The sequence below is a fragment of the Leucoraja erinacea genome, chromosome 17 (assembly GCF_028641065.1).
Source record: "Leucoraja erinacea ecotype New England chromosome 17, Leri_hhj_1, whole genome shotgun sequence".
NCBI lineage: Eukaryota > Metazoa > Chordata > Chondrichthyes > Rajiformes > Rajidae > Leucoraja > Leucoraja erinaceus.
Window position 1 is genome coordinate 30,651,920 of NC_073393.1, and position 24,350 is coordinate 30,676,269.

Genomic DNA, 24,350 nt, shown 5'->3' on the forward strand with positions numbered 1-24,350 from the left:
TAGGTTAATTAGCTTGGTATAAATGTAAAATTGGCCCTAGAATGTGTAGGGTAGTGTTAATGTGCAGGGTTCGCTGGTCAGTGCTGAGTCGGTGGACCAAAGCGCCTGTTTCCATGCTGTATCTCTAAACTAAACTAAACTAAACTAAACTAAACTAAACTAAACTAAACTAAAGAGTCCCAGCATCTATTCCTCCGTAACCCCACTAGTGACAGACTTCCGGTCAGAAAACGATCCATCCATTACCACCCTCTGCCCCTGAGGATACATTTCTTGATATATTTGTGCAGAACTACATGGTCTACACCTGCTCCTAATAGTTTACTAATAGGTGGAAACTTTCTGATAGCCATTGAGGTAAATGCAGCACAAAATCTTGAGTCAAAGGAATAGAGCAAAGAGAATTTGCATCATAAATAAATTTAAAACATATTAAATATTATGCAGGTTTAATGTATTTCTCCTTTTTTTTATAGCTTTAAATGAAGTTAATTTCATTGTTGTAATCAAAGATCGCAAGATAATGATAAATGTTGCAAGGAGGGAAGGCTTCCGACACAGTATTATTATAATTCATATTCCTAAGAGAATCAATAGAATGAGATGACATGCTTGCAGAATGTATGTTTAATATTTCACCACACTGAAGACAATAAACTGCTACCTTTTCTCATTTTAAGCATGTACAGAGATCAATTCCCTGTGAGTGGCCTAAAGTGCGTTAGACTTCATGACATGTATTTGTGTAAGGAAGAAAGAAAGACATCGTGCATGATGGACTTGGGTTGAAAGGCACCAGATTTAGAGGCTGTGAATATAACAGGCATTTGCCACGTGTCCTGGTCAAAAGGTCTGTCCTGGCCTCAATACCAGCTGCCTGAGAAACAGCTGACCTGAAAATGGGTCAGACTAGACTGCCCACAACAGATGTTCATTCTGCTGTAAATAGTAATGAGGAGCCAATTGCCTGTTTTACAGCCCTTTAGAGAAATTAAGGGGCAGGAAAAAAATAGGATGAGACATCAAAGAAGATGACAAATGAAAGGAGAAGCTGGGTGAGGTGAAAGACACAGCTGGCAAACTTTCATTATACATAACAGGTTCAGTGTAATATAACTAGTTGATGATGGATGATACAAAAACCATCAATTTAGCACAAGATAAGTTCCATTGCACAGATGGAACATGCAAGCTGTTACGAAAGCTGTTATTCAATTTTTCATGCCACACTGAGAAAATTAAATGTATGATTGGCTTGTCTGACCAGCCCAGTGAAGTGGATGGGAAAACTGATTTTCATAAGATAATGTGATAGGAGTAGTATTAGGCCATTCTGCCCATCAAGTCTACTCCACCATTCATTCATGGCTGATCTATCTCTCCCTCCTAACCCCATTCTCCTGCCTTCTCCCCATAACCTCTGGCACCCACTGATACTAATCAAGAATCTATCTATCTCTGCCTTAAATATATCCACTGACTTTGCCTCCACAGCCTTCTGTGGCAAAGAATTCCACAGATTCACCATCTTTAACCAATGTTATGACTTTACATCATTCAAGCACCAGATGGAAGGATAGCATTCAGGTTGGAGGTCTGCGACCATGGAGTTCCGCAGGGATTTCTGCCGGGACCTCTGCTGTTAGTGATTTAAATAAATGACTTGGTCATAATGTGTAGATGGCATGGTTAGTAAGTTTGCGGATGACACCAAGATTGTTGGAGGTCACAGACTGGTCGAGAAGTCAAGGCATACAGCAGGATATAGATCAGCTACAGAAATGAGTGGAGAATTGATCGATGGAGTTTAATCTACGCAAATGCAAGGTGTTACACTTTGGGAGGTTGAATTATGTGGGGGGAAATATATAATTAATGTCATAATCCATAACAGCATTGATGTACAGAGGGATATTGGTTTCAAGTTCATAACTCTGTGAAAGTGGCAATGCAAGTAGGTAGACTGGCGAAGAAGGCATATAGTATGCTGCCTTCATCAATCAGGGAATTGAGTATAGAAGCTGGAATGTGATGTTACAGTTGTGCAAGACGATGATGAGGTTGAACTTTGAGTATTGTGTTCTGCTTTGTTAACCTGCTATACGAAAAATTCATTAAGCTGGAAAGAATGCAGAGAAGATTTACAAGGATGTTGGCAGGAATCAAGAAGCTGAGCAGTAGGGAGAGGTTGGACAGGTTAGCACGTTTTTCCTTGGAGCACAAGAAATGAGGTGACCTTATAGAGATGTATAAAATCACGAAGAACATAGGCAGGGTAAATGCACAGGCTTTTTTCCATAGGGTAGGAGAATCAAGAATACTAAAGGACAAAGGTCTAATAGGAATCTGAAGGCTAACTTTTTCACACAGAGTGTGATCAGCATATGCAATAAATAAGCTACCAGAGGAAATAATTGAGGCAAATGCAATAACAACATTTAAAATACATTTGTATAGGGACATGGAAAGGAACGGTTTAGAGGTTTATGCGCCAAACACAGGCAAATGACTTAGATGAAGCACCTTGGTTGACATGGATGCATTGGGATGAAGAGACTATTTCCACACTGCATGAACCCATAACTCAAAGGGAGGATCGTTTGACTCATGCTACCATGCTGCTTTTTAAAAATCAATTGCATAAATGACCTTGTTTTTTTCAACCTAACCCAGCAAATTTGTCTGCTTCAAGTCATTCTGATCAGTGCAGCTACACTACAATACAAATTATTACAATGTAATTAGACTGCAGATGCATTTGGGTGGCACAGTGTCTGGTGGATCTGCTGCATCACTGCAACAGAGACCTAGCGTCGATCATGATCTCAGATGTTGTCTGTATGGAATTTGTGCAGTCTCCTCATGACCGCATGGGTTTCCACCCACATCCCAAAGACTTACAGGTTTGTAGGTTAATTGGTCCTCTGCAAATTGCCTCTGGTGTGCAGGGAGAGGATGAGACAGTTGGTCTAATAGAAGTAGTGTGAACAGGTGGTCGATAGTTGGTGTGAACTCGGTGGGCCAAAGTGCCTGTTTCCATGTTGTTTCATTCGATATTTGTAGACACTGAAACATGATGGATTTGACTGAAGAATGGTTTGAATTCATCCAATTGAATTCATCCATATTCACACAACTTACTTATTTTATCTATGGTGTGAATCCCAGCAACATGCTGCCATCTATCTTAGCACAATGCATTCACCAAATAATTTGTCCAGCACAACGTTTATTTGCACAAGCAAATTAATAGATGGGTACGGCACATTGAACAGTTTTTAACTCCAAATTTTGACTAGAGATGTGCAAGGAAACACTAGTCAAGCAACAATGGTCTGATATGGAAACAGCCAGAGAAATGTAATCAATTTATGATAAAGCCAAATATTTATTTCAATGTTTTTGGGGAAAAGGCAGGAGAATGGGTTTGAGAGGGAAAATAGATTAGCCATGATTGAATGGCGGAGTAGACTCGATGGGCCAAGTGCCTAATTCTGCTCCTATAACACATTTATGGAGATATGCAAGGATGGACCAGGTGTGAATTTACATGCCAGAAAGCAGAAATAACAGATCCTCCTCTCTCAGGCTAACATTGGAAGGAAATCTGCTCTGGTGCCATTAATCACTTGCTAGTGGCAGTGCTTGTAATAATCTAGCTGCTTCATGTCTGCTGCTCATGTATCAGGGAGAAAACATCAATTTAATACAGATGTCGCTGGAGAACACCATAATTGTCCTTACCTTCCTTCCTCATCCCAGCCCTGAAGCACTTTTTGAGTCTGCAGTATCTACATTGGTTTCTTTTGTCCTTGTCGATCACGCACTGCCTGCTAAACCTGTAGACGGGGAAGATGATAGCAATTATTTACCTGTTAAAGTGTCCTTTCAATTATTATCTTTTGACCATACCGGACATTAAAAATTGGTGCTAAAACCTGGTGACTCTTACATGCAGTCTTAGTGGAATACTTCTATGTTCTTTGTACAATTAGGGATTGTGCTTAGGTATGACAATATTTAACTGAACTGTCTGCTAAAAAATAATTTCAGTGTACTTCTGTACATGTGATAATAAAGAACTATTGAACCATTGAACCAATTTCCACAAGAAATAAAGGAGAAGACTTTAAACTGTCTGTTTACTGTCGCCCTAGTTGCCTTTCACATGACGAGAAATAATTTAAATAAAGGCCAATGGATTAAAAATATTAATATGGAGAAGCAAAGAACTGCAAATGCTGGATTCTAGAGTAAGTCATAAAGTACTGAAGTAAGTCAGCAGGTCAGGCAGCGTCTGTGGAGGGAATGGATTGGCAACGTTTGGGTCGGGACCCTTTTAGTTTAGTCAGAGATACTGTGCGGAAACAGGCCCTTCGGCCCACCGAGTCCGCACCGACCAGCGTTCCCCACACATTAACACTATCCTACACACACTAGGGACAATTTACACATATTACACCAAGCCAATTAACCTACATACCTGTACATCTTTGGAGTGTGGGAGGAAACCGAAAATCTCAGATAAAACACACACGGTCACGGGGAGAACATACAAACTCCGTACAGACAGCACTTGTAGTTGGGATCGAACCCCGGTCTCCGGCGCTGCAAGCACTGTAAGGCAGAAACGCTGCCGCTGCGCCACCGTGCCGCCGTTCTTCAGACAGATTGTAGTAAAGGTTGGGGACATAACTGGGAAAGAGATGGGGGCTGGACAAAGCCTGGCAGAGATAGGTATTTTGGCTTGAAACCAGATAGGCGTAACCTTCATTTAGTAACATTGCATGCACAGGTAAATCACTGAGCGATCTCATACTTGTGATTGCCTGTCTTCCAGTGTAATTTTGAAAAATAACATCCCTAAATCCAGAGTTCGAGGTTAAATCCTGACCTTGGGTGCTGTCTGTGTGGAGGTTACATGTTTTCACTGTGACTGCATGGGTTTCTGCCAGGTACTCTGATTTCCTCCCACATCCCAAAGACATGCAGGTTTGCAGGTTAAATCACCTCTGCAAAATTGTCCCCAGTGGATGCGTAAATGGGATAACATGGAAGTAACGTGAATGGTTGATGATTGGTAGGCATGGACTCGGTGGGGCAAAGGGCCTGTTTTTAAGCTGTATCACTAAACTGAATTAAACCAAACTAAACTAAACTTTTTAAAAAAAGGAACTCTATTGAGGCAACCTAATGATACACATGGAGACTGAAGGTATATGGCAGACAGGTTCCTGAATGGCTTAATATTAATCTTGTGTTATGTTCTTCACATGGTAGTCATATGCACAGGCTACACATTCATCCTTCCATTATAAATGTCACCACCATGTCAAACTTATGCTGGGCAATAAATGTTCTGATGGGCAATGTCAGCGTTGGTATGCGGAATGAGAATTTCTCAGATTTGTTGTTATTGGAAAATAGTATGGTTATTACTCATTTTGGAGGAAATAAATCTTGAACAGACTTGAATTTGTACAACACTCTTCAGTATACAAGCACTTCCTAAAGTAGTTCAAAGCTTAAAATCTGAGATTAAAATAAAAACAAAAGATGTTAGAAATGCTTGGGAGGTCAGGCCATATCTGTGGGGAGAGAAACTTAGTTAATATTTCAGGTTGAAAACCCTTTGATAGAATGAATCTTTGGACTGAAATGTTCACTTCCCACACATGCAGCTTGGCCTGCTAAGTATTGTATAGCCTGTTAAGTATGTTTGCTGCGGTAATGTAAGGTAACATAGCAAAGTCCCAGAGCCAGGTAATCTATTTCTAGAAACGCTAGCTAATGGATGAATTCTGGAGAGGACACTGGAAGATCTTTAGTTTTTGTTTTAATATTGGAACCAAGCCCTTCGGCCCACCGAGTCCACACTGACCATCGATCATCCGTTCACACCAGTTCTATGTGATTCCATTTTCTCATCCATTTCTTACACACTAGGAGCAATTTACAGAAACCACAGCACCCGGAAGAAACCCATGTGGTCACAAGGAGAACGTGCAAACTCCACACAGAGAGCACACAAGGTCATGATCGAACCCAAGTCTCTGGCACGGTGAGGCAGCAGCGCTACCAGCTGTGCCACTGTACCTTTCTCTCTTTTCCTTTTCTTCAAATTGGACCATGTAATTATTTACATCTAAATGAAATATTTTAAAAATCAGTCTGCTTCATTTACTGTTTAAACATAAAATATAGATCAGTAGAACAAAGGAATGGGCCCTTCAGCCCATCATATCTGTGCTGGCAATTACGCCAAATTAAACTAATCCCATATGCGTATGCATTGTTCTATATCCCTCTGTTCGCTGCCTGTTGCTTTCATATCTGCTTCCACCATCTCCCCTTATAGTTATTCCAGGCACCTACCACTCTCTACGTAAAAATATAAAGCTTGCCTCATAAATCTCCTTTAAACTTCCCTTCTCTCACTTTAAAGCTATGTCCTCTAGTATCAGATACCGACCAATGTACCCCATTAACACTTGACCCACTTGCCTGCATTTGGCCTATATTCTTCTAAACCTTCCCTATCCATGTACCTGTTCTAAGGCTGATGATTTTTTTTTGTTCCGCAAAGTGAGTCGGTAGTAAAAGCTAGAGGGATATTTGTGATTAAGATCACCCGTCATCCTCCTGTGCTCCAAGGAATAGAGTCCCAGCCTATTCAACATAAATCCCAGTAAATCTTTTCTGCACCCTTTCCAGCTTAACAACATCTCACGATGATAAGTTATATGAGGGCACAACCCTTTTAATTTTGAGTCAGATTGGAGGGTTCTTTCAAAGTGCAGCTTTATCAGGCCACAAAGCTCATTTTTATGATGGAAGGATAATTCTCAAACTGTAACAAACATGTTTATTGCTTTATAACCTGAATATACTGATGTACAGGAACAAACAAGTGTGATAAATGTTTGTGGCACCTTTAATTGATAATTCCAGCAATGGTTGCTTCATCTGTCTAAATCACAAATACTTTATTGTGAGCCCTTCTCAGTTTAGGAAGTTATTGAAGGGCAGTTTGGCCCTATCATACCAAGCTGTACTTTAAGAAGTAGAGGAGGTCAGAATGGAGGGAATCAGCTTCCCTGGATAAATGTTGGTGTGAATTACCATACACAATGCCACTCTAACGATCAGGAACTAATGGAAAGCAAATCTTTCAGGATATAAACATGGTATTAATACGAAGCGTGCTCCATTACTTTCTGATGCATAAAGGCCTGCATACTGTGTCACAGCAGCTAGAAGGTCCTACTTTGAGCTGAGTAAAGCCCCGTCCCACTTTCATGACCTAATTGGCGATCTCTGCCGAGTTTGCCCTTGACTCATACTCGCAGCATGGTTGCCACGAGGTCGTAGAAGGTCGTAGGTCACTCTTCCTCATGCTTGTGAGTGGTCTGCGTGTACTCGTGGCCTCAAGTAGGTTACGGCGTTTTTTCCAGCCTGATAAAATATGTCCACGAGTTAAAAAAGGTCGGCATGGAAAAAATTGATACTTTTTATTTGTAGGTAGGTCGTAGTAGGTCGTGATGTTAGTTGTAGGTAGTCGCAGGTCAGTAACTGGCCCGAGAAAAAAAAATGCAAACATGACATTATTTTACCATGTGGTCATTTCCACTCGTAGCTAGTCATAGATGGTCTTCGGTGTGGAAGACTGAGGTCGAGGGGGGTTGTAGGAGGTCGTAGACATAGGCGTACGAAGGTTGTAGACATAGTCGTAGGAGGTCTTTTACTTTGGCAAGTCAACATGACCTTGACATTTTTTTAAACTCGTCTAGGGTCTAAACACATGGATTAGGTTGTCCAAGTGGGACAGCCCCATTAGTAGATCTCAATAGGTCTTATAATGTATTGCCTACAATATCACTGGGCCAAGGGAGGTAAAGGCTCTCTCCGTTTCCCATCCGTAATCATCAGACTACAAAACATATAAATAATTATACAAGGCAGTTTCATAGTTTGTTCAGAAAAAGATACAAAGTGCTGGAGTAACTCAACGGGTCAGGCAGCATCCCTGGAGAACATGGATAAGTGACGTTTCGGGTCGGGACTCTTCCTCAGACTTCATTTTCTGCACTATTTCTGATTTAACTTATTGTCTACTGATTTGAATAGATTTTAAAATTTCCAACCCCTATCCCTCTCCAGCCCTTTCCCATCTGCAAATGACACATCTCCAAATGGCAGGGAAAGGCCATCGGGGTTAAAATGTGTAGATAGACAAACAATGCAGGTGTAACTCAGCGGAACAAGCATCATCTCTGGAGAGAAGGAATGGATGATTTTGGGTTGAGACCCGTCTTCAGACTGTAATTGAAAATCTAAACTGAATAAGCTGAAAATCTAAATGAAATGAAAATGTTGGTAACATCCATCATGGTAACATCAAAAAAGCAGTGTGGCATTGGGGAGATGGCAGCCCCACCAGCAGTCTGTTGTCTTTTCATTGCTTTTGTTATTTTTTAAGTTTGTTAGAAGTTCGTTTTAATGTTCTTTTGGTATGTTTTTTTGTTTTATTCTGCTTATATGTTTTGTAATCTGCTTTGAAAGGTGCCCATAAATATAATAATAATAATAATCATATCAAGCAGCATCTGTGGAGAATGAAGCAGTTAATATTGGAGGGCTAGGATCCTTCCCCAGAACTAGGAAAAAGGGAACATAAACAGTTTAGACAACAGAGAAGGTCATAAATGTAGAATCACAATGCTGTTCAGCGTGGAAACAAACCCTTTGGCCTAAATCATCCCTGCCGACTCTTTGACTTAGATAGACCTATGCCCTCTAGTTTTAGATTCCTCTACCCTGGGGGAAAGACTATGGCCGCTCACCTTATCTGGGATGGGTAGAACAAAAAAGTATCTTGGATAGAGTGAGACCAGATGTACTAAAGTAGCAGTAGAGATCAGGTTAAACATTTATCTGTGAGACGTGTGGATGATGGTAAAGCAAGCTGACATGCCAGACCAAACAATAAAGAAGAAAATCCATGCCACAATGATGGCAAGCAGAATGGGGAAATGTTGATGCAGATAGATAAAAGAGCAAGTTATCTAAAATTGCAGAATCCAGTATTTAGTCTGCCAGCTACAAAATGGAAGTTGAGGTGTTGTCCCTCGAGCTTTTGTTGAGCCTGGTAAAGGTTTTGGAAGAGACACTTCTGTCCTGAATTAATTTTATTCATGAAGGGCAAAGCACTGTACATGGCATAGACTCAAGCTCCCTTCAGTGAAGTTTAGGCATTGCTGATGTGAATCATGACTCTAGTTACAATGGTTCCACCGAGATGCAGGACAGAACGCCACAAGAGATCCATCTCCCCTGCGGCTATGAAACTTTACAATTCCTTCCTCTTATGTCGTGGGGTAGACTGAGACTGAGACTGACTTTCCAGATCAATTTTCACCCTGGGATAAATAAAGTTGTATCATATTGGATCGTATCGTTACCCAAAGCTCAGCGTGGAGCACACCTGCATGAGTAGACGTGATTTTTACGAACGCTTCTCCTGAAGAAACCTTTGCACCCGTCGCAGCTGGAAGCTCCGTAGTGTTTCCCTGTCGCACGGTCGCCACAGATTAAGCACAAGGCTGTAACACCGTTGTTCATCAACACTTCGATGTGGTTGACATCTGTTGGAACACTCTCTAAAAGACAAAAATAACAAAGGCATACAGACATCAAATTTTTAATCACTGAAAGAGTTCACCTACATAACATTGAGGAAACTTCCCCGTATCAAACTCCATATTCTCCAATAATTGTCTGATGGCCTGAAGAGAAATATAAATCTCTTTTTGATCCAGTCTGGCCTCATAAGTTCGTCATAAGAACAGTATTAGGCCATTCGGCACATCGAATCTACTCCACCATTCAGTCATGGCTGATCTATCTTTCCCTCTCAACCCCATTCTCCTCCTTCTCCCCATAACCCCTTGACACCTTTACCAATTGAGTACCTGTCAGACTCCACCTTCAAAATACCCAATGACGGCCTCCACAGATGTCCATGACAATGAATTCCACTGTTTTCACTACCTTCTGGCTACAGAAATTCCTCCTCATCTCGTCTCCAAAAGGACATCTGTGGCCGATCTGTGATTCAGGCACCAGAGCAAAGTGGTTGATTGTTAATTGCCACTAAACCTGCCAAAAAAGCCACTCAGTTACACCACATGTTTAGGACAAAGTATAACAAGAACATCACACAGACATCTGTGGTTCAGGAAGGCAATGCCTCATCATGGGCAAAGGATATTTAATCTAAAATCTCTGCGGCTTCTCTACCCACAAATGTAGCATGATCTGCTATTTTCATCATTTACTGTTTTTCGTGGAGTTTAAAAAAATATTTTTCTACATGCAGTTTAAAAAAATGTTCAACTCATTACTATGCAGGGATAGGTATTGATGCTGCTCTTAAACAACAACTCCCATATCTCACAAGGGAACAAAAGGTGAAGACCTTCTTTGACTGCCAATTCCTAATAAGATTAGTCTGGAACAGCATCACAATATGGGCTCCTTGTTAATCCTAATTGTGCAATTTTAATGTAACAATCTTTGTTGTCAGTAGCAAAACACATGCTCACTTGTAATCTCTGTGGTTGATAGGAACTCGCTGCATCTGAATCCTCTATTGTTGACTTTATCCTCCTAAATGGTGAGCTCCTGTTTGTTGATTATTCCTTGTGTGACATAATGAGGTTACGTGGCAATGAAAGGAACTGCAGATGCTGGTTTATACCAAAGATAGACAACATGCTGGAGTAACTCAGCGAGTCAAGTAGCATCTGTGGAGAACAGTAGAGACTGCATGGATTTGCAGTGTCCAATGCACTGCACCATCAAAGGTACTGTTTTTCAGGTGAGTGCTACACTGGGACCGTCCTTGGACTTTACTTTGGAGATATAGCATAGAATTAGTCCCCTCGGCCCACGCATTCCACACTAACCAGCTATTGCCCCGGACACTAACACTATCCCACACACTATGGACAATTTACAATTTTTTACCGAAGCCAATTAACCCACAAACCTGTCGTCTTTAGAGTGTGGAGCACCTGGGGGAAAACCACGGTCAGGGAGAACATGCAAACTCCATACAGACAGCAACTGTAATCAGGATCAAACCCTACCTCTGGTGCTGTGAGGCAGCAACTCTACCGCCGTGCCACTGTGCCGTCAATCACTATTATCTGCCATCATAAACCTTAGAACCATGTTGAACAAGCGCAAGAGAGCTGTATTGTTAATCATATTAATATATTCCCACATGAATTTCCTTAACAATTTGTGTAGATAGGAACAGCAGATGCTGGTTTAAACCGAAGATAGACACAAAAAGCTAGAGGAACTCAGCGGGTCAGGCAGCATCTCTAGGGAAAAAGAATAGGTGGCGTTTCAGACCGAGACCCTTCTTCAGACTGAGAATCAGGGGAAAGGGAAACGAGATCAATGTGTGACTGATTTAACAAAATTATTTGCTTCCAGAGCAGCACAAGATGTACTTGGCCTGAAAATGAGAGATGTAATTAATCCAAATGCCATATATCAGAAAGAGACACAAAATGCTGGAGTAACTCAGTGGGTCAGCCAGCATCTCTGGAGGACCTGAACATCCCTGAGTTACTCCAGCACGTTATGTCTTTTCTGTTAACCAGCATCTGCAGTTCCTTGTTCCTGCCATTCGCTATTGTTTACGTTAATAAGATGCATATGTGTTCTGACCACCCTTTAACCTCAGTAGAAAGAACTACAAAACACGTATACTTTCTGAAATGTGGTATGGATCCTTTTGTAAATACAGCACTCATTTAAGCACTGAATTCCACACAAATAAAGTGTACCAAAACAATAATTTTCCTCAAGCCAAGTTCTCACAATAATGTGTTGTTTCCATCTTCCGTTCTTTTTATAATCCTGTTTTTACTCTTTGTTCTTTTTTTTTAACATTAATGTAATAAATAGCAATAGCAGTTTACGAAGATAAATTTTGTCAAAAAATGACTAAATATAAATGCTGCAGCTTATCAGGCAGCCATCTGGAAAGTGGGTGGAGTACAAACACTCTCTTCAGTCTGCATGTACATCATGAGTCAAATTTTCTAACCTATGTACCAGGGATATATATTATGAGTGATTTGTGTTTATAACCACACATGGGTGATGTATTCACAATGAAGTTTATACCAACCACTCTAGTGTTAGATCATGATCTTCACATCTTACATGCTTACATGTTTGACTATTAAGATAGTCATGTTAGTTTTGTTTAGGAAGGAACAGCAGATACTGGTTTAAATCAAAAATGCTGGAGTAAGTCAGCAGGTCAGGTAGCATCTCTAGAGAGAAGGAATGACCAATTCCTTCTCTCCAGAGATGCTGCTTGTCCCACTGAGTTACTCCAGCATTTTGTGTCTATCTAGCTTTGCAGCTAATTAGCTAGATAGACATTTTGTGTCTATCTTCTATTAGCTTTGTTGTTTGGACACAAGTCTTGTACTATTTGTGCACTTAACAGATTGAAAATATGCACTATTTGCGAGTTCATTATGTTAATGATATTTGACGTAATCAATTTACACTTACAATTTAGTTTAGTTTATTGTCACCTGTACTGAGGTACAGTGAAAAGCTTTTTGTCGCATGCTATCTAGTCAACAAAAAGATTGTACATGATTACAATGGAGCTGTTCACAGTGTACAGATGAAGGGGATAATGTTTAGTGCAAGATAAAGTCCAGTAAAGTCAGAATAAAGATAGTCCGACGGTCTCCAATGAGGTAGATGGTAGATCAGGGTCGCTCTCGAGTTGCTGATAGGATAGTTCATTTGACAATAGGCAATAGGTGCAGGAGTAGGCCCTTCAGCCCTTTGAGCCAGCACCGTCATTCACTGTGATCATGGCTGACCATCCACAATCACTATTCCGTTCCTGTCTTCTCCCCATATCCCTTGACTCCGCTATCTTTAAGAGCTCTATCTAACGCTCTCTTGAAAGCATCCAGAGAATTGGCCTCCACTGCCTTCTGAGGCAGAGAATTCCACAGATTCGCAACTCTCTGGGTGAAAAAGTTTTTCCTCATCCCCGTTCTAAATGGCCTACCCCTTATTCTTAAACTGTGGCCCCTGGTTCTGGACTCCCCCAACCCGGCCTTTAGCGTGTCCAATCCCTTAATAATAATCTTATAAGATCCCCTCACATCCTTCTAAATTCCAGTGTATACAAGCCCAGTCGCTCCATTCTATCAACATATGACAGCCCCACCATCCTGGGAATTATCCTCGTGAAACTACACTGCACACCCTCAATAGCAAGAATGTCCTTGAATGACAATTCAATGGGAAGAAACTGTTCCTGAATCTGGAAATTCATACTGAATAATTATGGATATGGATCATGTATTTCTCAGAATTTTGATTTTCTAATGTGAAATCTTATTGTGCACTTTAATTACCTCAGAATAAAATGAGAATGAACAAGGTAACCCGATAAATCATTTAGTATCTTGTAAGTGGTGAAAATACACATCTTTTTGGGCACTGCTAAGGTTTAATTTTGTTCTGCACCAATTGATGCAGAATGTACTTTCAATGAACTGCATTCTGTCTGCATGACGGAGCAAAGTGCGGCAGGATAGGAGGTGTCGCATGTGGTTAATGGTGCACAAAATTATCTTTACTACTTAGTGAAGACAGAGACTAGCCAACTGCTTTCTTGATTAGGTACTCAATCCATCAGCCATTTTGCTGATTAAATATGACATTAATTTCAGATTTGCAAATCAAAAAAGTTTGGAATGTCCATTTTTGACCCGAAAGAAACCCATTCATTCGCAATTGATTTTGACCAAGTTTCCTGTCAAAAAAAACCATCCACAGATACATAAATCATAATAGTTATTACTATTAGAGTAATTTATTTATTTGTTTGAAAACCAATTATTTAAAACGTATAATTTGTGTTAAAATGTGGGTCTTTTTTAAAAACATAAAATTAAGATGGAATCGTTCAACTCAAAATAGAAATATGTAGAGATGTAGAAAGATCCAGTTTGCATAGACAAAATGTATCTAGGATAAGTTTGAAAATAGTGCCTAAAGGGATTTAATATGACTAAAAGTGGCATATGTTTAACCCGGAAACAGGCCATTCAACCTAATGGGTCAATGCCGGGGGGGGGGGGGGGGGGGGGGGGGTTGGGGGGGGGGGGAGGGAGAGAAAGAAAAAAGAGGAGCCGGCGTGCTTCTTAACTTTGTCAGCGCCGTAGGTGGGTGCTATTTGCATACCTTGTGTGTGCAAGCAAAGATTTCATTGTGCCTAGCCACATGTGACAATAAAGTATTCCATTCCATACCATTTAATCTTCCAATTCTATTGGCATAACCTTCATTGTAGCTGTAAGTTCGAGGATTACTCCTAGACATGTCCAAACAGTTAGAGCACTACACAGCAAAGCCCAACAGTTCCAACTTAACAGTCGAACATTGTATTGTCTCCAACACAAGGTCAGAGACCACTGTCAAACAACACTCAATGAAAGCACGCTTATTTTCATGTACATACCTGGGGCTGTATCAAACTGGTAACTTAATAAGCCTTGGACAAAATATAAACCTGGGTCCAAGCATAAAAATGATAGCACTAGTAAACTCCTCACTTAAATTAAATTAGTTATTTATTAGAAACATACGGCCCTAAATAATTGCAGACGACATTTCAATTTCAGCCTTATTTCATAGTTAATCAGCTTTGTCAAACTGGTCCAAAGGGAATGTTATTTAATATTTAGTTGTGGAAATGTGGAAAAATTCAGAACACTTTTCAAACTGCAGAAAATGTTTGCAAGCATTGCAAAACAAAAGGAGAAAATCACTTGAATCTAAAACTAATCAAGAATATATTTCTTGATGTTTGGACCCATTTTGGCTGAGGCCATATTTTCCATTGAATTGATTGCATTGTGTGGTGAAACCAGCAGCTCATGATGGATTTCCCATTGTCCTGTGTCCCTTTATTGGTTTGTCAAATTTAAAGGAGACATCAAAGTAGGGGAAAAAAATTAGTGAACTTGGGTGTGACCCAGTAAATGGTGTCCATAAAACCGTGGTCTGTGAGTTCAAGCTTCATTACAGATAGAAAATGCATCAAGCCAGGTTAGCTGCTCAGGGTAAGGTACAAAGCATGGGAGTAACTCAGCCGGTCAGGCAGCATTTGTGAGACTTTGACCATGGCCTGCAGAATCTCGGGGTTGCTAACCATTGATCTTTCCATTCCCATGCTGATCCTACTGGCCTGGGCCTCCTCCATTGCCAGAGTGAAGCCACACGCAAACTGGAGGAATAACACCTCATATTCTGCTTGGGTTGCTTACAATTCAATGGTATAAAATAGAATTCTCCAAATTTAGGTAACTACAACCCTCTCCACTTCCCTTCTTTCCCCATTTATCCTCTTCCCCCCTGCCCCCCTCTCCTATGTGCCCCATCTGGTCTCACACCTTTTTATCCCTCTCAATTTCCACCCTCATTCCTTCCTCCAGCTTCAAAATTTGCAAAATTTGCAACTCTTCAATCATTTTGTCTTACACCATCTGTTTTTTTGCATCTCTAGCCTTTGTCCAACAATTTGCTTATCAACCCCTGTATCAACGTATTACAGCAAAGCTTTTTCCAGCCCCTCCTCTCTTCCAGCTTTTTTTCCTCTCTACCCCCACCCCATCTACAGTCAGTCTAAAGAAGAGTCTCGATCTGAAGAAACATCACCGATTCATGTTCTCCAAAGATGCTGCCTGACCCGCTGCATTACTCCAGCATTTTTGTACGCCACCATCTGCAGTTCCTTGTTTCTACATTTCGCTGTTCAGTGTGGTGTTCTTATAAACTCATTCTGCAGATCAAACATTATCTGTCTATGTAGGAAGGAGCTGCAGATGCTGGTTTAAACCAAAGATAGACAGTAAAAGCTGGAGTAACTCAGCGTGACAAGCAGCATCTCTGGAGAGAAGGGACTGTGGTTCAGGTGAATAGTAAAATTCTCATGACACAGCCCACAGTTGTTCGACCCACCATGTTTGCACTTACCATCAAGCACCCGTTTTTACACTGATCCTACCATAACCCATTTCTTCCGATAATCCTATCAATTCCTTTTACTCACAATGGACAATTTACTGTGGAAAATTAGCCTAATGGAACCCAGATGACCAGAGCTGTGAGGCAGCAGTTCCAATAGCTGCATCACTGTGCTGCCCTTAAATGTATTTACCAGTAAATACCAAGGAAGCTTCTGGGTTTTTTTCAACAAATGATGGAAATGATTTTCATCAATTAAAAACAACATACGCAGTTCAACTTGGATCTAAGTAGGTTGTGTGCAGAGACTAATCAGATCTGCGTGGCTAGTCCTCCTTAGCCCTGATAAACATCTAACTAGTTTGCCAACACTTGTCATACTTGGATCAACAGTTCAATATACTGCGAACAAAATGTAGCAATCTTCTACCACAATCAGTCCATGTTCACTTTAGTTGGGACAGAAAAAGGACAATAGATTTCATGAAACAAAAGCATTCAGACCACATCATAGTGATTCGATTATTCAATACCAAAACTATCAATCACTTTATATTGATAGCAGATTTCATGATAAGTAGATGAATACTGAAAATTAATTGATAGGGAACACTTAATGGTTGCCTCAGAGCAAAGCTGTTAATTGTTTTAGTTTAGAGATACAGCGCAGAAACAGGCACTTTGGCCCACCGAGACTACACTCCCTGCCCACACGAGCACTATCCTACACGCCAGGGACAATTTACAATTTTTATCAAAGCCAATTACCCTACAAATCTGTACATCTTTGGAGTGTGGGAAGAAACAGAAGCACCCGGAGAAAACCCACGCGGTCAAGGGGAGAATGCACAATCTCTGTACAGACAGCACCCATAGTCAAGATCAAACCCGGGTCACTGGCGCTGTAAGGCAGCAACTCTACCACTGTGTCATTGTGCCGTTTTGTTTATCTGAATATTTTCATGTCATTGGAATGACATAAAGTGCAATAATATTCAACAAGCTATGCCTTTATTTTTTAACCAAACATTGTTAAAACTGGCATCAGATGTCTTGAAATGCAGATAAATGAAAATCTAAATCTCATTCATCACAGTATTTTCTATCTGGAGTAGATTTTCACAGTTGGAAAAAGTTTTTAAGGCTACTTGGCATAGTGTCAGTGGATGTGATTGATGAGCATGGAGGCACTGAAACGTTGCAGGTTGGTGTAAATATTCTATGTCAGTGCCTTTAGCAATTATTTTTATTTTCTTCATTCTTAACCCCTGAGGACGATGGTACCAAGTAATTGACTATATTCAAGAACGAGATAGTTTTGGGCAGAAAGGCAAACCAGCATTACAGAATCAGCCAGGAAAGTGGAGTTGATGTGAAAGACTACTCTTTTTAACTTTTAGAGTTACAGCATGGAAACAGGCCCCTCGACCACCGAATCAGCGTTGACCAACAATCACCCCGTACACTAGCATTATCCAACACACCAGCGTGGAAACAGGTCCTTTGGCCCACCGGGTCCGCGCCGACCAGGGCTCCCTGCACATTAACACTATCCTACACCCACTCGGGACAATTTTTACATTTACTAAGCCAATTAACCTACAAACCTGTATGTCCTTGGATTATGGGAGGAAACGAAGATCTCGGAGAAAACCCACGCAGGTCACGGGGAGAGCGTACAAACTCTGTACAGACAGCACCCCAGTAGTCGGGATTGAACCCGGGTCTCCAGCGCTACATTTGCTGTAAGGCAGCAACTCTACCACTGCGCCACCGTTACTGCCCATCCCATAGTCCCATATTGGAATGTAGTTTCAATGGACAATAGACAATAGGTGCAGGAGTAGGCCATTTTGCCCCTCGAGCCAGCACTGGCATTCAATGTGAGATTATGGCTGATCAGCCACAATCAGTACCCCGTTCCTGTTAAGGCAAAGTGGCATATCATGAGTGGGTATCAGAGATGCCCACCGCCAATTTGCTGGTGGCTGGGGTGGGATTGAGGAATATTGGTACCAGGCACCAGAGATCTTCCAAGAATTGTAATTAATTTGTAATTAATTTATTAGCCAAGTATGTAAACATACAAAGAATTTGATTGGCCAACAGTCATTAAAAAAAACAAACATACATAACCACATAAAAATTAAACGTAGACTTAAACAGCCACCACACCGGTGTGTGAGAATCCCCAGGGCAGCAAAACAGCAAAAGAAGAAAAAGACGAGACAGGCGCGAATGCACCAAGTCTGAACGTGCAAGAGAGAGTATGGGGTAGAGAAATAGCTCAAGAGGACAGCAGGTTCAGATTTCTAACATTGACTCCATTAAGGGCCTGTCCCACTTGGGCGTCATTTGAGGGTCATGCAGGTGGTGCGCGAGTATTTCGAGAATCCCCAAATCCTGGGGCGTAGCGTGCTACTGCGCGTCACTGCCTATGCCACTATGTCTCACCACACGCCATGCGCCCGTAAATGTACACCATGTGCGCATAAATGCATGCCATGCACGCATAATGCAAGCGTCACGATGCGCGCGTCGTGCGTCATGACGCGTAAATGATGCCACGTAAATGACGCGCAAATAACGCTAATTACTAAGCTAGTGGGGGAGAGCTTTTGTTGCACTGTGTGTGTGTAAAGTCTGGTTTATGAGAAGAGATTCTTTGGGCTCAGGCCTAACAGAATGTCACTGTTAGGAACCTCACGGCAACAAAGCAAAAGGGCAGAGGACTCTCCACGATTCCATTATTCCTTACAGGTACGATCATAATAGTGCCACCTCCACCCCATTGTAAACATTGGACTTTGTCATTGGAACTGGTTCACTGATAACTATATTATGCACTCTGTATCTTCCCCTTGATTTATTTATTGTACTAGAATTTGACTTGATTGTATTCATGTATGGTATATCTGATCCATGTGGATAACCTGCCAAACAAAGCTTTTCATTGCACCTCAATGCACGTGACAATAATAAACATAAACCTAAATCTAAAACGTTCCTCTCAATTTTCTCCTGCATTTTGACCAGAGATTACTGGTTAGCAATACTGAAGAGGAATATTGATCAGTTTCATCTTACCTTGCTAATTATAGTTACATGAAAGCATAGAAAATAGGTACAGGAGTAGGCCATTCGGCCCTTCGAGCCAGCACCACATTTCAATATGATCATGGCTGATCATCCAAAATCAGTACCCTGTTCCGGCATTTTCCATAAATCGATTCCCTTTGCCCTAACAATTAAATCTAACTCTCTCTTGAAAACATCCAGTGAATTGGCCTTCCCTGCTTTCTGTGGCAGAGAATTCCACAGATTCACAACTCTAGTTGAAAATGTTTTTCTTCATCTCAGTCCTAAATGGCCTACCCTTTATTCTTAAACTGTGACCATTTGTTCTGGACTCCCCCAACACCTGGAACATTTTTCCTGCATCTACTATGTCCAATCCTCTAAGAATTTTATTTGTTTATATAAGATCCCCTCTCATCCTAAATTCCAGAGAATACAAGCCCAGTTGACCCATTCTTTCATCATACGTCATTCCCGCCATCCCGAGAACTAACCTGATGAACCTGTGCGACACTCCCTCAATAACAATAATGTCCTTCCTCAAATTAGGAGACCAAAATTGCACACAATATTCCAGCTGCGGTCTCACCAGGGCCCTGTACAACTGCAGTAGGACCTCCTTGCTCCTAAACTCAAATCCTCTCGCAATGAAAGCAAACATGCCATTGGCTTTCTTCACTGCCTGCTGTACCTGCATGCTTACTTTCAGACTGATGTACAAGCATGCCCAGGTCTCGTTGCCCACCTCCCCTTCTCCTAATCTGACACCATTCAGATAATAATCTGCCTTCCTGTTCAAGCCACCAAAGTGGTAACCTCACATTAAGTCGCATTATGCTGCACCTGTCATGCTTCTGCCCACTCACCCAACATATTCAAGTCACCCTGCAGAATCCTCCTCGCAGCTCACACTGCCACCCAGCTTTGTGTCATCCGCAAACTTAGAGTGTTACATTTAATTCCTTTGTCTAATTCGTTAATATATATTGTAAATTGGGGTCTCAGCACCGAGCCTTGCGGCACCCCACTAATCACTGCCTGCCATTCTGAAAAGGATCTGTTAAATTCCTACTCTTTGCTTCTTGTCTGCCAACCAGTTCTCTATCCGTGTCAATACCATGGATTTAACACCCTACCCAATAGCACGTGCTCTAATTTTGCACACTATTCTCTTGTGTGGGACCTTGTCAAAGGCTTTTTGAAAGTCCAGATACACCACATCCACTGGCTCTCCGTTATCCATTCTACTTGTTACATCCTCACAAAAATCCCAAAGGTTAGTCAAGCATGATTTCCCCTTCATAAATCCATAATGACTTTGACCGACCCCGTCACTGCTTTTCAATTTTGGGCTTAAATGAAATAAATGTATCTACTCTATTCCAGAAAAGTTCAAAAAACTTAAATTCAACAAAATCATTGGACTTGATCCATGGAATAATTTTGCATGCAATCAAAACAGCCTTGATTATTTTATATGAAAAAATTGTTTTTTATTTTTTTTTCCCTATATCATCCATTTTGTCAAAATTGTTCCAATTTTCCAATGGTCTACTTAATAACACTAAAAATGAATCATAAAATACACCCATCACACACCAATTGTTTCCAGCTAACATTAAGAATTTAATTGTTCTGTTTGCAGTACATATGATAATTATTCACTGTTAACTCTCTTGAATCAATTTTACTGACAGTAAATTATTCTGGATGTGTATTTAGCTTCTTCACACAGGAATGCTGTAAATATTCACAAAAGTAACTTATGCTGGTGATAACAAAAACATGAATTTCATAGCATGAAAAGCAGGAAGTAGATCACCAATAAGGTCAGCACAAGATTTAATGTTAGATCCTCTAGTGTTTATGGTAGCTCAGAATTCTGGTTCTTCGTGCATGCTGATGAACTCACTCTCATGCTGGGAGGGGGTGGGGCAAATAACATGTAATATGGTATAATATGAAAGGCATCGATAGAGTGGATGTGGAGAGAATGTTTCCACCAGTGGGAGAGTCCCGAACCAGAGGACATAGTCAGAACAAAAGAACGTAACTTTCAAAAAGGAGACGAGGACGGATTTCTTGGGCGAGAGGGTGGTGACTCTGTGGAATTCATGGCCATAGGGGTGGGAGATTACAACCTTCATATGGTCCGCCCTGTTTCAACCTGGCGTGCACAATCAAATAAGATCAAATAGAACAAGTTGTCCTACAACTTTAGGCTGTGCACGCCATACGCAAGAAGAAGCTGGCCATAGACGGCTGTGGAGGCCAATTCATTTGATTTTTTTAAGACGGAGATTGACAAATTCTTGATTCGTAAGGGTGTCATGGGCTATAGGGAGAAGGCAGGAGAATGGGGTTGAGAAGGAAAGAGAGATTAGCCACGATTGAATGGCAACGGTTTTTTTTAGATTAGATTAGATTCCTCTATTGTCATTCAGACCTTTCGGTCTGAACGAAATTATGTTGCCTGCAGTCATACACAGAACCAATAAAAACAAAACATACAATAAACACAAATTAAACATCCACCACAGTGAGTTCACCAAGCACATCCTCACTGTGATGGAGGCAAAGTCTTAGTCTCCGTCTCTTCCCTCCTTGTTCTCCCTCTGCACTGAGGCGATCGATCCAGGCCGGAGATGCCGCCCTCCAGTCCAGCGAACCTCCGTGGTGATGTCGCCGCCGCCGAAAGCCGGAATACCGTCTCCGCTCCGACACGGCCCGCCACAGCATCAGCCCCGGGCCAGCTGCCCCAGCTCTGGGTCCTGCAGTCTCTGCTCCGGGCAGCCCCCCCCAGCTCCAGGCCGCTGCCCCAGCTCCGGGTCCCGCAGTCTCAGCTCCGAGCCCCGCTACATCAGCTCCAGGCTGCCGCTGAAGCCAGAACGCCGCACCAGCAAGTCGGGCCACCGCTGCCTTAGCCCCGAAGACGGCCAGCCTCTCGTTGGTGAGTCCTGGCTGGCTCTGCCTCCGGAGCCTCGGGGTCAGTCGCAGGTTGGAGGCCGCCAGCTCCGCCATTAGGCCTCAGCGCAGACAGAGACAGAGAAGGGGGATACGACACGAAAAAGTCGCATTCCCCCGAAGGAAGAGACAGAGAACATGTTTCACCCCCTCTAACACAACCCAACAAACTAAAACTTAACCAAAACAAGACAAAAAAAACAACAGAAAAAAGTAAAGACTGACGGACTTCAGGCGAGCCGCAGCTGTTAACAGCGCCGCCACTTCTGGAACCGGATTCAATGGGCCGATTGGCCTACTTCTGCTCCTATGACATGAACTTAAAGTATGGGCAATCAATAGTTGATTAAGAATGGCAAATAAATAGTTAAAATATGTTGGGGGGTTTTTGTGAGAGCATGCCACCAGCAGACACATCCTGGAAATCGAGCTAAGAACACAGGAAATCAAAACAGGAATAGGACCTTTTTACATCTCAATCATTCAACACGATCAAGACCTACCATTTACCTCAGCATAGCTTTTGTGTACTTACCCCATATCTCAGAAGTCCATTGATATTTAAAAAATCTGTCTTCTCTGCCCTAAATAAACTCAGCTTCACAACCATAAGGTCGTAAGGAATAGGAGTACAATTAGATCATTCGGCCCATCAAGTTTACTCTGCCATTCAATCATGTGTCTCTCCCTCCTAACCCCAATCTCCTGCCTTCTCCCCATAACCGCTGACACCTGTACTAATCAAGAATCCATCTATCTCTGACTTAAAGATATCAACTGACAGCCTCCACAGCCTTCTTTGGCAAAGAATTGCACAGATTCACCGCCCTCTGACTAAAGAAGCTTCTTGTAGAGAGTCAAAAAATCTACTGTGCTCAGTGGTGAAAAAATGGCTCCTTATCTCAACTTGGGTGGGCTGTCCTCTTATTTTGAGACTGCATTGCTGGGTTCTTGATGTGCCAGGTAGGAGATTTATTGATTTGTCCTTGCTCTTACAAGCCCATTAAAAATGTAATAGGATTTAATGAGATCACCTCTCATTCTATAAAAAATTAAGAGAGTACAGCTCCAGTCTACTTAGCATATCCCTGTAAGACCAACATGCCATCCCAGAGGCATCATTAAACATGATGAGGTGCTGGAAGACTAGAAGGTTTTTACCTCTATTCAAGAAGGGCTCCAGGGAATGCCTGGAAACTGTAGGTCAGTTAGTCTAAGATCTGTGGTTGGAAAGTTACTAGAGAGTATACTGAAGGATAAATATACATGCATTTAGATGGACAAGGGCTGACTAGAGATACTAAGCACAGCAGGACTGACTAGAGATAGCCAGCAGTACAGTTTTGTACATGGGAGATTGTGTCTCATCAATTTCATTGAGTTTTTTGAAGATGTGACCAAAAAGGTTGATGAGGGCAGAGCTATAAACGTTGTATTTATGGATTACAGCAAAGCATTAGACAAGGTTCCACGTGGTAGGCTGCTCTGGATCATATGGGATCTAAGAAGAGAAAGTGGAATGGATAGAAAATTAGCATCATGGAAGAGAACAAAGGGTTGATGATGGAGGATTGCTTTTCAGACTGGAGACTTATGTCTAGTGGTGTGCCTCGGGGTTTGGTGCTGGGCTCATTGGTGTTTGTCATCTATATCAATGATTGGATGAGAATGTACATGGCATGATTAGCAAGTTTACAGATGCCACGAAATTAGGAATTATTTTAGATAGTAAAGATAATTGTCACAAATTGCAACAAGATCTTGATCAGTTGGGCAGGTGGAATGAGGAATAGGTGATGGAATTTAATACAGCGAAGTACAAGGTGTTGTGTTTTTAGAAGGGCAGGATCTACACAGTGAATGATAAGGCTCGTTGTGATGCAGAGGGATCTAGTACAGGTAGATAGATCTTGAAAGTGGCATCACAAGTAGATAGGGTGGTCAAAAAGGCTTTCATCAGTCAGAGTATTCAGTATAGAAGTGTGGTGGTCATGTTACAGTTGTGTAAGACATTGGTGAAGCCACATTGTTTTCACTTTTAGTCACCATGTTATAGGAAAGATGCTGTCAAGCTGGAAAGAGTGCAGGGACCATTGACTTATCTTAATAAGTTCATATGTTCATAAGTTATATGAGGGAAATTAGGCCATTCGACCCATCAAGTCTATTTTGCCAGTCTATTTTAATAATTGCTGATCTATTATTCCCTCTCAACCCCT

At 41.5% G+C, this 24,350-nt stretch overlaps 1 protein-coding gene across 1 annotated transcript in view; it reads right to left on the minus strand.

Annotated features, from left to right (window-relative positions):
• The window catches only part of LOC129705366 (hepatocyte nuclear factor 4-beta-like), a 63,897-nt gene that overhangs the window by 26,339 nt on the left and 13,208 nt on the right, over positions 1-24,350 (minus strand). The window contains exons 2-3 of the mRNA XM_055648910.1: positions 9,485-9,659; positions 3,745-3,839 (exon numbers count right to left, since the gene is read on the minus strand). Coding sequence (XP_055504885.1) covers positions 3,745-3,839; positions 9,485-9,659 — 270 coding nt within the window. The remainder of the gene's footprint in view (positions 1-3,744; positions 3,840-9,484; positions 9,660-24,350) is intronic.